Genomic DNA, 16,191 nt, shown 5'->3' with positions numbered 1-16,191 from the left:
CAAAGGGAAAAAAAGTTTTAATTAGAGACAACTATGTCCATGAAAATTAACTTAGGCCTAGAGCGCTTTGACAGACGAGTAAGGGTCTTTATTTTTTGGAAGCGGGCAGTGGACAACCAAACACCATTTCTCTGCTGTACATAACGTAAGACATAGACCCTTGTCCCTTCAGGGCACAGAAAGACACCTTGTTCCTTAACATTTGGCAGAATACACATAGGTCATCTTACTTTGTGGAGGAGGTACTAGTAATTCTTCACCTCTGTGTTCCTATTACCATGGCAAAGCTCACTCGCTTTAGGCCTGAGCACAGCCTTACTGTGTACAAACTGTGTTTTGTTCCTATCCCAGACGAGGCTCTGCTCAGGGGGTGTCATACAAAGAGACCTCAAAAAGACTTTTCTGAAATAAGCACCCAAGCTGCAAAAGTCCATAAATCCTGATCATAACTCAGACAAATCCAGCCAGAGGTGTGCAATGCCCTTTCCAATCCAAAGTGCACACGGCTAAAGGACTAACACTTCTTAAATTAAAAGGGGGAAAGAAAATTGGGGGGGGGGGGGAGGAAACGTAAAAGGAAAAGCTTTGTACATCCTCTCCCTTGTCAAACTGCCCAAACTCTGGATCAGGCTGTCTCCTCAAGGGCAGAGTACCATTACAGAAAACTGAAGCCCACAGAATTAATTTGGTAATAGTCCAAAGCAACCAGAAGTGACTCTGCAGCCCTAACAGCTATTGGTGATCCTCAGAAAGCGTACTCTTACACTGTGCCTTTCTTCCACAAGCTGACTTGGCAGAGACTTGAATTACTGCTTACTGACCAGTGATTAAGATTATGAACTTGTGCTGCTTTTATTGACCAAGTTGGGTACAACAATTTAAGCGTCATTCTATCCCTTCCCTCCCCCCTGAATCCAGTTGTAGATTTGTTAAGAGTTTAAAATTCACATTAACCACAAATTCATACAATCAACATCAGGCAGTGTGTTAATTTGTTTGGAATAGACAACTCCATCATCTCCCTTCTTAAAACATGCAGGGAGAGTCACCTTCACGTCGCGAGTCTCACGGGATCCACTGCTGGGCTTCCTGCCGTCCCTTCGAGAGCATGTCTTTTGCCTAAATCACGTACATCCCGGAGCACGGGCTGCGGGGCCAGTTGCAGCGCACCACCGAGTCCAACCCCAGACCGCACACGGAGAGCAGCCGCGGTGCCAACGCTGTACAACAGGGCTACCACCGCGCGCTTCCCCGCGGGGCGGCGGCGCTGCCCGGTCCCTGTCCAGCAGCACGCACCAGCCTCGACCAGCCAAGGGTAAGCTGTGACCTTCACCAGCTGCCGGCAAAGTGCACGAGTAGCTTTACCGAGACCAGGGAAAACTGCAGCATCGTACAAAACAGTATGAAAGTGTTAACATTCCATATTGAAGAGGAATCGCATAAGCTTTAAAACAAGGGTTTCGATTACTGATGCCTCCAGAGTCTGTCGTCTGATTTAGTCATTTAAGAAATAATTACATCACTAATGTAAACAATATAAACATACCAAAAACTAAGTATGATTTAAATACATTTTGATGGTACAAAAGAAAAACCTGAAGGTGTCTGTACAGTTTTTACAACGTGGGAATTGCCAATGTATTTACAACATGAAAGGGCAAATACCATTTTTGTGCAGAGTAAAATTATCTGAAATAATGTCAATATAAAAAACAATATCTAGCGGTGTGAGGCACTCCTAAACATGGTGGTATTAACCATGCTTTCCTTTGGTACAAGTCCCATCGCTTGGAGAGCCGCAGTTGCTGCTGTGGCTTTAGCATGCTTCTTGTTAAGGCTGGCAAAAGTAGGCCTGTATTCATTTCCATTGACTCTCACCTGTTTATGGAAAAAGGAAGTATTACAAAATGCCTCTTCAGCACCGCTCCTAGGCAGCGCTTCGCAGCTCCTCCTTTAAGCACCTTCCCTACGTAATCCCTCTTTAGCGGTAGTCAAAATCCACCTCTGGTCTGTAAACACCATCATTTCCAAACAGCAACTGCTAACACAGGGTATTACATGAAAAAGAAAGCTCAGTTGCAAGATAACTGAAGGACAAACAAATCTTGCTCACTGCCTTTACAGCATTAAGGCTCAACACCATGCCTGCAAGCAAACAGCAAGAATATGGTACCCCATGAGTCAGTAACTTTACTAGGAAGGGGAACAATGTGTTTCTTGATGGATTTACAGACTAATGAACTCCAGAGATCTGATCTGACCTTTACAGAAAGAGGACTCAGAAATTTTAGCAGACACTGCTCAGCAGTCCTCAACCACCCCTAAGGTGGCTTGTATGTTTGTGCGCAAATAAAACAATGAATTTACATCACCTTTAATAGAAAGACCAACAACAAGCAAGGAAACTCACACGCACCTTAAAGATAAAATGTTTGCGATGATCAGGCCCACTATCATCCACCAACACAAATTCAGGTGGTGACCATCTTCTTTTGTTACAGATCTCCATCAAAGCAGAAACGGGATGTTTACCTTAAAGAGAAAATGTATTTGAAATTTCAGTGCCACTACTGAAGCCATCACTTTAAACAAGATTGTTTTGAGACAAGCAAGAATCTCACCTGAAAGATCCTTCATCACAACATAATGTCCAGATCTCTTTTGTGCCTTCTCTCCCACAGCAACAAGCCCTAAACAAAACACAATAGTTTACATTTCTGATCCCCACCTGACTTCTGTATTATTGGCAGTAAAGCAGTAACATGTATTCAGTGGAGGTGAAGTCTGAACACCATCCAACGGTCTTTTCAGAAGTCTTCCAAACCTCCCTTTCATCCAGCATTTTTTTCCCCTCCATACTTACTACAGGTCACACTCTTCCCAACTGCGCTAGTAAGACTCTGAACAAGCCAGGTAGCAGAAAACTTTGAGTAGTCTCATGCAAGTCAGGAAACACCTGGTTTTCAATGCTCTCTTTGGAGAAACACTGAGCAAGAGACAAATTTAAGAACACTCTCTCCTTCAGTCTTTGTTTTGTGCAACCCAAAAGCCATCTGCTACCCTAACAGTTTGCCTCTGACATACACCACAGTTGAAGTATTTCCACTAAACAGTACGAAGTGTAACCTAGCACGTCCTTTTGCAATACAAGTAACACAGTGGTGTTCTTATGTGCTCTCTTTATTTATCAGTATTCAAATACTTATCCTTTAAGTGCAAATTCACAGCCCAATTTCCGCGCTTTCAATTGCATCTGAATATAAAATAGCAGAAGAGCATGCGACTGGGCCCCAAGACAACACAAAGAGCACAAGTTCCAATGAAAGTCATGCTGAAACACTGATGTTGAACATTTTTCTTTTTAAAAGCTTACAAGAGTAAGAAATAAAGTGCAACAATTGCTAAAAATGTATCAAATGCCACTAACCACACCATGCTCATAGACTGACTCAAGTTTCTTTACATGCCATTATCTTAAATACCAAAAATACCTGCCCAGTTTTTCACACTTCAGTCCTTCAAATACTACTTTGTTTCTTACCTCAATTTGTTTCTGTTCCTGGCTTAGGTGAATAAGGACAGGGAGATACTGCAATTGTTTCCAGTTTCTTCCTGTTCCTTCAGCTTTTTTGGTTGGCATTTTGGTTTGGTTTGCTTTTGAAGAAAATCCTTCCCTCCTTACCAGATTGTCATCCTAATTATTCATGCAGCTCCTAAGTAAGGGCTTTTCAAGTGGTATGAAACCCTCACAGACAACAATCACTGAAACAAAGTTTATTTTTCTTCCCCTTACAGCATTTCATACCCAAAACCCAAAGATCTTCACCAAAGAAAAAACCCTCTTACGTCATTCTCTGATTAATACCGTGCCTCCCTCACTCCCAGTCACTGACGCTTGTCTTCTGCATCTTGTCCCTGGTACCTCAAGAGGGACTGTCGAAAGAGCAGTGGGCTCTAACAAGCCCTGCTGATGGGCCAACGTTCTTTGAACACAGACAACCAGCAATTTACTGGCTGACACCAAAGCTCAAAAAGGGTTTGGTTCAGTGGTGCGTGGGACAGAACTACAGATCTTGCTCAGTGTATGGGAGAAGCAGGGTCTGAGGGAAAGCTGTGACAAAGCAGACAGACAACCTTTTGGTTCATGTCCTAGTGCAGCCTACTGAGGAACTCTGAGCAAACTGCTTGGTTCCTGCATCTAGGAGTAGTATTTGATTTGAGGATGAGTTCTAAAAACGTGTTAAAACACCCCTTACAAAACCAAACCAGGATACTTAATGTAACAGACAGACTCCTTTTAAAAATTTGACTTGTCTTTAAACCTCTACACAAAACTTTAAAAAAAAATATTACTTTTTATACATTTAAGCATCAAAAAACTCTGACGTATGAAGCACCTTTTCAGCTACTCAACACAAATGTACAATCACTGTTCAGTTGATTCTTTGTAATGCATGAAACATGCAGCCTCTTCACAACGCAAGTTGTCTCCCTATACTACAGGCTTGGCAGGCTCAACATTAAAGATAATTCTTTATCAACATGGAACAAGTTTAGATTTTTTATTTCGGTGGAAATGATCAGATTAGATTGCATACATGATGATAATCAAGTATTTAAAAATGATGAAATTCAAGCAAAGCACAGCTATCACTAAGGTTATCTGTATTTTCAGATGAATCTATCACAGGCCAGGAAAAGGCATTCTTTAACTCCAACAAACATTTTTAATTGTTATTGAAGACTGACTGTTCTGAAGCAGAAAGAGCAAACTACCTGTTACAGAATGCCCAGCACAATAAGGGCCTGACCTGTCTCAGGCCATAGGGCTTGGTGCTTGAAACTTCACTAACAACTTCTGCAGGCACTAAGGGAATTTGTGTTAGGAACGACATGAGGATCCTGGGGCACACTTCTCTAACTGGAAACTTGAGCTGCAACATGAGCTGTGTATCACCAAAATGTTTTTAATGTTCAAAATGTTCGCAGGTTGTGCAGCAAAACTGCCTCTTTCATGTGAGGTAGCAAAGAGCAAGCAACATGATGAACAGAGCTCTAACCCTTCCCTCCTCGCCACAAAAATCCACCACCATGTTACACAGGCTGCTTGAGAACATAATACTGACACTGTTCTCGGTTTCTTCTCTCCGACTGCTATTAATCAAGCTAAGTCGAAGGAACTATTGCCAGCACTGAGAACTTTCCACGACAACATCTACAAAGATGACAGTAGCTAAGTAACAGTAACAAAATATTTGTCAAAGATGATTTTCTTGGCAATCGCTCTGTCACCAGGTATCTTTTTTTCCTTTCTTTAAACAGCGAGGTTGCACAGAAGAAAAAGAGCTGAAAAGCGAAGTCTATTATTGCGTTCAGTACTTTGAGACTGTTGCACTTCTCCGTTTATAAGACCCACACTATGCTGCTAGGTGGTCTTTAGAATTTAGAAAACAGTGAGTATTTTCATAACGTAGGCCTGCTTTCTCATTTTTTACCTCTCTGCACTTACTATTTCAATGTTTAAACTGTATTTTCACTGCTAGCTCAGTCACCTGAGCAGTACTGAACTACCTCTGCACTAAGAGCTGTCCCTTTGACACCTACAGATTCCTCCAACAGCATCTCTGCAAACAAACTGCACATTTGCATTTATATGCTTTGTTTTTTTCCAAGCTCGATTATGAGTATCGATAAAAGCTAAAGCAAATCTGTAATTCAAAGTATTTTCATGCTTTCCTACTAGATGTGATCTATTTAAAATATTAAAGTTTCCCAGTTAAAAAGAAAAAAAAAAAATATTAGGAGAACAACAGACAGGGTATGTTTTCCTGCAGCGTTGTTAATTTTGCTAACATGCCTAACAGCACAATTCAATCATAAATCTTGGAATTTTGCTGAAATCCTGAATCTGGTATTTTAAATGGTTAGAACTTGTATTCCAGATGAAAAACTTCCATAAACATTCAGCTCTTGCTGAATGGGCTGACAAGATGGCCAACCATACAAACCACGCTGCCCTGGCTTTAGGAGCAGAACACAGCCTGTAATTACAAGAAGAGTTCTTTTGCATCAAATGAAACAAGTGCAACAGTTCTCCACTTGTGGCCGTGGACTTTTGAGAAAGAGGAGAAGGAGGAAAGACTGCTAAAAAAAAAATCTTTGGAAACAATCAGGGCAACATCACTGCAGCTGAGCAGTTTCCTGCAACAGGATCAAATGAGGAGATGGAAAAGCAAAGAAAGCAGATGGGCAAAAAAGGAAACAGAATCCCTTTGGAAGACCTAAAAACATCAGTGCGACAGTCTATTCCTAGCAGGATTTCAGCTGAAAGGCAGCAGCAGTAATCCAACTCTGCAGGTCTCACCTCTGTCCTCCACCCCAGTTTAAAACTGATCTAGTCAATCTTCTATCCAGCTCCATTCCTGCTTGAGCCACTTCCTCTAGATCAACCACAATGGCTTTTCCACAATTCATTTACCTGTCCATGCCTTCTCCACACATCCAACTGAAGCACATCCCTAATTTACTGAGAAGCACTTTCAAAATGCAGGGTCATAGGGAAAGTTCAAGTACATCTGGGAGAGTCCACAAGCATAAGGACAAAGCCTATATATATAATCCAGGGCATGAAAGCCTACACCAAAATCACCTACGCCATTCCCTTAGTTTTTCCAGTGGTGCTTTACCCAGAAAAAGGTTACTACTTCAAAGTTATTTTGCCTATCTCCAAAATAGACACGAGAAGTTTATACTGCCACGAGACATGTGAGGAAGGGCTTACCTTTCCGATCTGTCTTAAAGTCGACCATAATTGGCTCAACGCTGCCTTCTTTGTTTTTCCCAAGCCCTTCTCCTTCTCTCCAGCCCATTTTTCTCATCAGCTGAGCTCCCATTCCTCCAGTTACAGGGGCTGCTCTTAAGAACTGATCCTATCCAGAAAAAGAAAAGTAAAACAAGTCCTAAAGTTAGCACTGGGGTTTTAAAACCTAAGGAGGAGCTTCCAAAAAGTGTTCCTAACAACCTTTCACAGACTCAATTAAAAAAAAAAAAATACACCTTAGCTTTATATACATTAACATTTGGTAGCAACCAGAATTCACGCAGACACACGAGACACAAATCAATATTTGCAAAAAAGAACAACTTAAGAAAATTCTAATGCGATCCAAAAGTGGCAAGTGACCCATTGCAGACATATGTATTTAATAAAACGATAACCGTCCATTTTTAAACACGCTACTTTGGTTCCAATGCATCTCTTCTCATCTCGTGAAAGGAGGCAGTGTTAACTGTTTAACTGGCAACATGTGTGCCAAGTGTACCTAGTTATTGAACAAAATACAAGCACATTTAGTAATGACATTCACAGAGTGTTTAGGCGTATTTTAAATATATATAAAAAAAAAGTTTCCCCATTTTATTATACAGCAGTTGCACATTCAAGTTCTACTCTGAAAATCCACATGAAACATACAGGTTTTTATTTTCTTTTTTTTTTAAAGGCGCTTAGCCACACAGTTTAGCAGCAGTACAGAAGTCTTCACATTCTTTCAAATCATCATTAACATAATAGATGTTAAATGGTGAAAGCTTATAAACAGAAATCTTAAAAATCTGTTTTGATGTAAAGAACTTTAAAAACTCCTTAAATGTTTACGTACCTAGGCCTCGATGGCCGCAGTGTTGTGAATAGTAGGGCTGGCATTGACCGTGGCAAGAAGGCAGCTACAAGGATTTGACCCTGAAACAAGTTTCCATATAGAGGGGTGAAAGTTCACAGGTTATTCTGTGAACTATCAACTCTCTTCTGTCCCCCCCGCTGACCCAAGTAAGTAAGTCAATCATTTCCATCACAGCAAAAAATTGCTTGCCTTAAAATATACACGTTTACACACTGGCACTGATAAGTCCATCAGTTATTTCGCATAGTAGGTTAGATGATACAATGCCTAGTATCTTTGTGAAAATGTTACTTACTATCAAAGCAAATTAACAGAACGTTGTTTGGGGTTTTTCTTCTTCCTTTATTTTGAGTTGTGCTTGCAAAAGTAAGCATTTCCCAGGTTTGGACACAGGACTGATAGGTGCTTGGTTTTGATTTGTACGAAAAGAAAACCAGAAGTCTTACTTTTGCAGAGACTAAGGATATTAAGGGGATTTCAAATTGACAATTGATACACACTGAAGTATGTGTGTAATCCCCATGGTGTTAAAAAATTTTTAAAAAATAATAATAATCATGGAAGATTGTGGCAGAACTTCTCCAAATATTTCCCCATTGAACAGTAAATACCTCGCAATCATGTAACCGGATGCTGCATTTAACAATCAACAAAGTAGTTTGATGGAAGAGTAGAGAGGCTACGTGCACCCCTCCAGCTCAACTTCTTTTCTGACTGGTGCAGACCATGCAGTGTGTGTGCATACACAATCAGTTTCTTCGATATGAACTGCCTCAATCTATACACCTAGAATGGCTTTTACTTACTTCCATTTTCATCCTCCCCTCTCTTTTCCAGGAACCTCTCATAAGAAAAGGGCAACCATGCCGAGAATGATACAAACCCCAGTCAATGTCACCCTGGGTTCCGATTCCTCTTTTGTACCTGCTTTGCAATGATAGAATTTTCAATATAAACATCTGTTTCATTACCACCAGCGTGTATTCAGTTCACAAATGATAAGATTGCCATTTCTGGATGAGGTAATTTTCATGTTACGCAGCTTTCTCATCACACCTGTAAATGTACTAATAGTACATTTAGTAGTTGTGTAGAAAGGAAAGAACAGAACCTAAATATTGCTATTCTTAGTTAAAAATCAAAGCCCTCAGTTCCTACATAGGAATTACCAGACCCTGAATAAAATTCCAAATCCTGGAAATAAAAAATGTTCTAAATTCCAAAATGTAGTTTATTAAAAACACCTCTTCTAATGAGTGAATTCAGAACCCTAGCTGGTAACTTCAGCAGGAATTTTTTATACTATGCTGAGTCTTAAACATGTACAACAGAACCAAGACAACAAGGAATTAGAAATGAAAGGCTTGTTTCATTACAGAATAGCTGTACTTGTACATCACACTAAAAGGCTAAATGAAATAATTAGCCTAAATGAGAGGAGCCAGAAGCCCGCTTTGATTCAGTTTACTGAAGAAGCAAAGAAGGCTTGCAGCACAGGGAAAAGTGTTCTTTCAGTTTTAGTTTGGGTTTAAATAATAAACTGAACATAAACCTCTAATGTCACCTGTACAATTATACTATCTTTAACTATTTTTTTTTACAATGCAGTGACAGACAACTTCACTGAGCCTATGATTTAGCAGAATATGGGTACAACTAGAGCTGTGTTTCTAAGCACATTTGAAAATGTAAAAATTACAGTAGAAATGTTAACAAGAGCTGGAACAAGATGTAAATCTCTGTTCAGTTTTAACAATTATAAAAGGCCAAGTCTCATGAAACTCTTCAGCAGCTACATACCCTTGCAGATCTGGCCCACAGGAAGATATCAAATTGAAGAGTATCTAATACAATAAACCCCAAAACAACAAAATAAAATAAAAATTTACAAAATAATTGTTCTCTTTCATTCACTAATCTCAATTTGTCTGCATGAAAATTTAATACCACTCCTCTCATCTTTTGATCTCTATCTACACTCCGTGGAAGGTCAGCCAAATAAAGCACACTCCCATTCTGCCAGCAGATGGAGACAACCAATAAGCCACATTCTTGTGTCAACACTTCCTTTAAAAAGACGGCTACAGAGTAAAACCTGATCACTTAAGAGGGTTTTTTTGTAATTTAAAAACTATTCCTCTTTTAAAGCTATGAAAGAGCAACACATTTTGGGGGACATGAATGCCTGAATTAGCATTTAAGGGCTTACACAAGCAAACACACACACAAAAAAAATCACACCTGAAAGATGACTTTACACTTTTTCTTCTGAAACACAATGCAAGTTGGACAGTTGCCATCGTTTAACTGCAACAGCTGTCTTTGGGAAAAGGATAGCACACAGCACCAAACTAACCAATCCATAAAACAGCACCCACAACAACCAAAATATTAAAGCTATAATTATTTGAGAGATCGTCAAACGCATCATCAATTTCTCCTCTGTAAAAAGAAAATACCCATTCCTTCTCACACTGCTGACATGCACTAAACCATAAGTTCTGTCATAAGAAGGTTCATTTCTTCTGGGCGATAGTTCATTAAGCAGAAGAAAGCCTTAAAGGCACTCAGTGGACAGTTTCAGCTATAGTACAATGGGTTGTCTTAAAGATTACTTTAAGACTAACTCTGAGAAATCCCTCTAAGCCAAGCACCAGGAACAAGCAGCTATCTTTGGCAAAACTTTTGTAAAGTAGCTGAATCTTCCATTCAATAAACTGGCACTTTTAGGAGCAGCCACATTCCTTCCCCAGTATCAGAGGAAGAATACCTTTCTGAAGAATGCCATCAAATGCCTTACAAAAACTACACTCCTGAAAGCCTGATGCAATCAGCTTCAGGATTTCTGTTCACAGCTTTTGCGTACAGCCAGTAGAAAGCAAGCTGAGGACAGTGGGAAAAAAAACCCAAAACATTTTGAGGGCTGAACAGGGAGCCAGTCCAATATAACTAACTTAGTTGACTGGCCATGCCATGCGGCCTTCATTTCCAATGAAGCTCATTGTGTCATATAAGGCGACAGGAATACAAGCGGCCTTGTTAGAAGGTCAGCAGTCCTTCTGCAAGTGACAATCACAAGACTTAGTTTTACCTCCATCATTAGCATGAATTTGCTCATCTGCTGTAACTGTGGAAGAACAGAAGAATGCTTTAACTTTTCAGAACTTTAGCTACAGAGTGTTCTAATGGCCATAGTAAAACTGCGTGTCATGCTTTAACCCAACTGAGTGAAAGAGACCTCGGGCATTATCCACATAAAACACTGCAGAAACCTTGTGTGGGGATAAAGTTTAGGTGGGAGAATCAAGCTGATAAATCCAGAAACAAGTGGCGAGTTTGGGAAAGTCTCAGTAAGTAGACCTCAACAGAATTTGCCTGGAAAAAGATATTTGACCCCTTCCTCTGATTTGACATTCATTCAGCAGCAGAGTGTATTTGTAAGAAAACAGTAAAAGAAAAGAAAAAAAAGAAGCAACCTCCAGAATAAGTCAGTCATATTTGTGAACTGATTACACCAATGATGATAAACTGAAACAGAAACCACTTTTTAAAAGAGAAAGATAATACTGTTCATAAATCTGGTTTTATGATACAAGAAACCTAACAACATATTGTTCCTTTGTAAGTACGCTCAGAACCCTGTGCATGAACATCATGAATTAGCACATGACTTAGAAAAACAAACCGTACTTCTAAGTGGTGTGTCGATCACTCAAGTATGCCACATTAACCACTTCAGTAACTAATTCCCTCAAAACTTTATTTGAGATTGAACTGAAATTACAGGCATGTTTTGGTTTGAGTACATATTACCTTCTCCAAAGTAATTTTTAAAGAACAAAAAGCAGCTGAAATCCACGAAATGCAAAGTGAAGACAGCACTTATCAAACAAGTTCCCCAAGTACTTTAGTTTTTCTCCCCTCCTGACACTGCTCTTCTGCTATACCTATCTAGTTTTGTGATTATCTGCCAAGCACAATGTCTGTACGTGTTCTTTGTTTAAAGGTACACAAATAACAAGCTGACATGGGCTCTGTTTCTGCTGAATAGTGCAGGCCCACAAGCCCCCTTACAGCAATTGCTTATGACAATCTCTCCAGCAAAATGCTTTCAGTAAACAACATCTGCAGTCAGAAACATGCATTAATTTACACACACAACATAGAATCACAGAATGGTTTGGATTGGAAGGGACCTTAAAGCTCATCTAGCTCCAACCCCCTGCCATGGGCAGGGACACCTTCCACTAGACCAGGTTGCTCCAAGCCCCATCCAGCCTGGCCTTGAACACTGCCAGGGATGGGGCAGCCACAGCTTCTCTGGGCAACCTGTGCCAGTGCCTCACCACCCTCACAGTAAAAAATTTCTTCCCAATATCTAATCTAGAACTACCCTCTTTCAGTTTAAAGCCATTCCCATCATAACAACATGCCCAAGAAACTGCACAGCCCTACTATCAGCTGAAAACTTAAAAAACACTTTTTTTTTTTTTTTTTTAAATGTTAAAATGCATTTTCTTAGGACAAAAAAAAAAAAAGGAGTACAAATCTGACTTCCCAGTGCTACACTGCATAATTACCAGGAACTAAGTTACAGAACTTCAAATGCTTAAGTAAAATACAACCTGTACTTTGCATTTCATGGTTGGTTTGCATTCATGTCACTGAGAAAGATAACATGCATTCATAACCCATTATCCCTATTTCACTTTATTCTGTGAAATCATCCTCTAAGCACAGGACGTAACTTCACATTAAATTCATCGAACCTAAATTTCGTAAAGGCTTTCACAGGACCCACCATTCCTAAAAAAAAACCCCAGGTTGAGTCTTGTGCAGCCCCTAACGCGTTTTGCAGAGGGCGCGTGACTTAACTACTTGTCATCTCATGAGTTTGATGGCAATGTGCGTGCAAATATGGAACCTGGAAAGAGCAAAAGAAGTCAAGCTGAGGAATGCCAGAGCAGGAAAGAGGACTGTGTCCTGATCTTCTTCACCCAACTCTTCTTGTTTCCAGTAGCAGCCTCCTTTCTGACAAACCACATGATGCTTGCTAGGGAGGACGCCTACTACTGCAAACCACTACAGTCTTACGGCTACGGGAACAACAGAAGTGCTTCTGCTTGCTCACTCTTATTTCTAGATTCAACAAAATGCTCCAGTATGCTTCTGTTCCTCACAGCAGCCATGCCCACAAGCCAGAGACCAGAGTCTTCTCTCACTTTCTCTCTATAAAGTGGGTTTGTTTGGGGTTTTTGTTTGGTTCATTAGTTTTATTTTGATTTTGTTTTTAAAGCCAATCACAGAGTGAAAAGTTAGAAGACCAAGGGAAAACACACTTGCCTCCTCCACTTAATTTTTGTTAGTGGACACTCTTGTTACTGTAAGACACAGAAGACCACCACAGAAACTCAAGGAATGAAAACAGGATGAGGAGGCTTGAGAAGAAGATGATCAGAGATCCTCCCTTTCTGCTGCCTTGGGAACCCACTCAAGGTACTGCAGAAAGGGAGAACCCTCACAGGCTTGCTGATCTCTTTCACAAGCCTCATGGTGGAAAAGCTCTTATTTTCTCACCAACACATCCCTGCTGAGTGCTTTATATTTCTAAGTTCCTCTGCCAGTAACAATTACTGTAATCAAAGCCAACATTTGGTTACAATCTCGAAAGTTAATAATCGTTAAAATAAGACTTTGTAATGTATGCTCTGTATTAATACTGAGAAGAGCTCAAAAGATTCCCATCTAGCGAGTAACTTGGATCCCTGTGTTGCCTGGCTCTCTGTACTGCTTGGCTATGTAAGGTGGAAAAACAAGTTAGTGAATCTTGGTAAAAATATTTCTATTTTTAGGATGTTATAATTCCAGACTTTTGTGTTCAGTTTACACCAAGTTTTATGGAAAATTCTGCCTAAGCCTCAAATCTAACCTACCAGCTTTGAGGGTTGTCTTAAAATTGCGTTCTGGAAGGATAGCCAGATACAACATATACTCAGCTACATAACAGCAGTCAATCTTGCAAGTAATCTTGCTCTTTTTGCCTGAAAGGTAGACAGCGCTTGAATTCCTCAGTTCTACTTCTTGCAGGAGAACCAGTTTGGTATTCATTTTCAAAGATGAAGCATGAATTATTAAACTGACAAAACGCATGTATGTATGACGCACCACACCCCAAAAATAAGCCAGTATTACTCTGCAGTAACAGGTAACTATTTCACTGTAGGGTGACATTAAACTTATTGACCAAACTGCAACTGTTAGTTTAATACTTCGAATCTTTGGCTCCCAGAAAAACCTGGGGATACAAATAGAGGCAAAGCTGCCACCAGATAGAACCAAGTCAAACAACATGGCAGTTTGGGACTTGGTTCACTGAAGCTGATGCCAAAACATCACTGACTTCAGTAACATCAGGATCAAACCTTGCCTGATCTGTCCCAGTCCTGTAAAAGTAGTGATGGACCTACCACTGCAACCATACAGTTATCATAAATGTCATTTCAGTGTGAAGTAAGAGCATGTATGAACCGATCTGACTCAAATACCAGACGCACACCTTGCTGAAGTATTCTATGTCATGAACAATACCTTAATGCACAACAAGAGACACAGCAGCAGCAAGTATCTATATCAATCAAACACAATGATTTAACTCAACCTGTTATATTTGACACATGCATTACCATAGGTTTTTAAGGCACATTTCGTGCATTTTCCAATACTTCTACTATTTAAAATATGATAGTTAGACAAGTATGTCTGTGTAACTTCTACCTTTCTAATCCATGCTTGGGGACCACTGTTGGTCAGCTCATCCGAGGACAGTATCTGTGCTCCAGTACTTCCTGTGAACTGGCCAGGTATGGAGTTTGATTGAGCCCAGGCATCAATCTACAAAATAAAAATCAAACGTAAGACCAAAATAAAAATTTGCACATTTTTGCTTTGCAATTCTCTGTTGCTTCTTATTTTCATAATGATTCTTCACTTATGTTTAGTGCTCACTCATTCGTAAGCAGACATTCCGAAAAGCTGAGCATCTTTATATGTTAACCTTAAAGCCCAAACTCAGTCTAGCAAGTTTATGGTTCATGGTTTCCTTATCCTCAAAACCATTGCTATGAAGCACGAAATAAAGGCAGAATTTTTAACCACATGCCCATAAAATGAGCTTCCAAAAACCTGTACTTAAATGCATAAAAAAAAACTGGTATGAAGGGTTAACATTTACTTTAAGTCCATCAAAATGCTAATGAAAATTTGCAACGTACCTGTTCCTGTGCACGATTTAACATGCACATGGCCTCTAAATCAAATGTGTTTTCGTTAAGCCTTTTCTGAGCTATTGCTCGATCATTCATAGCTGTAGTTATGTCCACGCCCTAGGAAGAAAAACATTACTTTTAAAAATACATCAGACCACAGTAATATCCATTTGCTCGGGAAAAAGCTGTTGTAGAATAAATGCTACAAAGTTGTTTTACACATTGAATATTTGGTTTCATTATAAACAGGCAATTTGAAAAAAAAATCCTGGGACTACTTGGTATGTACATAGAATATGGGCTTTCATAAACCAATACAAAATCTGAAGTTAAAGTGTAACAACCTGATAATTTAGCGTCACCTGTACATATAAAACATTAAAAGAATTATTTCTGAAGAACCATTTTGGTCACAGAAAGTTCTGGTGTGTATTATTGTTCAACAAAATCTTAATCAACAAAACTTCATGCAATTTAGTTAAGAATTTAAAGAAAAAAAGCCACCATACAGAGCTGTTCACATGAGCACCCTTCTCTTAAGTCACACTAAAACTTCAGGTTTATGTATAAAATAATTACAGCGAGAATCAGATGTACTCCATGAACTCAGCTTTACTGTTTCAAATCTTAATCTTCAGCCTAAAACAGACTTGCATAAATGTAAAACCAGACTGGTAGCTCATAAAATCGACTGTTTCATAAAGGATTATTTAGATCTGTGCTGCTGAACTAGAAGAAAAAAAAACATTTTTAAAATAAAAACATATTTGAAACTATCTTGCACATACTAATCAGAATCATTTGGGTAAAAATATGGAGCAAATGCAGAAGCGGAATGTAAACATCTACTCTATGGGCAAAGCACTCAAGAGAGAAATACAAAACATTTGGGGGTATAAAGATGTAACAAGTTCTGGCTCTTCTGTAAAATTACTTGTGCCTTGTTCTTCAGATCATGTGCATTTTATGGATCATTCTATCTTGAAAGGAGAAAAAGAACAGCGCTCAGACAAATGAAATTTCTTTGGAGGTGAGCATGTGCAGGAGATGGAAAGGGCTGGAACCATTTGAAGCATAGAAGAAACCAAATAACCAAACCAGCAGGTGGTATATAGACATAAAGTACGTTAATGGTTTCGGTTTTTTATTTGGTTTACAAAATACTTCCGTCCTTTGTTAGTCACTATCGCATAACCTCAGCCTCTCACACATGATACAAGAATAAAGGGCCAGTAGAAGAAACT

General features: G+C 39.5%; 1 protein-coding gene across 5 annotated transcripts in view; it reads right to left on the bottom strand.

Annotated features, from left to right (window-relative positions):
* Positions 1-16,191, bottom strand: part of SON (SON DNA and RNA binding protein) — a 40,880-nt gene continuing 24,689 nt past the window's right edge. For 2 of the 5 annotated variants that reach the window (XM_030471425.1, XM_030471434.1), the window contains exons 7-12: positions 14,954-15,064; positions 14,457-14,573; positions 6,782-6,929; positions 2,622-2,690; positions 2,417-2,532; positions 1-1,878 (exon numbers count right to left, since the gene is read on the bottom strand). In XM_030471425.1, the coding sequence (XP_030327285.1) occupies positions 1,720-1,878; positions 2,417-2,532; positions 2,622-2,690; positions 6,782-6,929; positions 14,457-14,573; positions 14,954-15,064 (720 nt within the window). In that variant the 3' untranslated portion in view covers positions 1-1,719. Of the gene's footprint in view, positions 1,879-2,416; positions 2,533-2,621; positions 2,691-6,781; positions 6,930-7,661; positions 7,742-8,478; positions 8,610-14,456; positions 14,574-14,953; positions 15,065-16,191 lie in introns of those variants that run through there. The other 3 variants (XR_003989340.1, XM_030471443.1, XM_030471444.1) reach the window with 3 other exon arrangements.

Source organism: Strigops habroptila, chromosome 2 (assembly GCF_004027225.2).
Source record: "Strigops habroptila isolate Jane chromosome 2, bStrHab1.2.pri, whole genome shotgun sequence".
NCBI lineage: Eukaryota > Metazoa > Chordata > Aves > Psittaciformes > Psittacidae > Strigops > Strigops habroptila.
The sequence above is the reverse complement of the archived record's forward strand: the minus strand, read 5'-3'. Positions and strand labels throughout refer to the sequence as shown.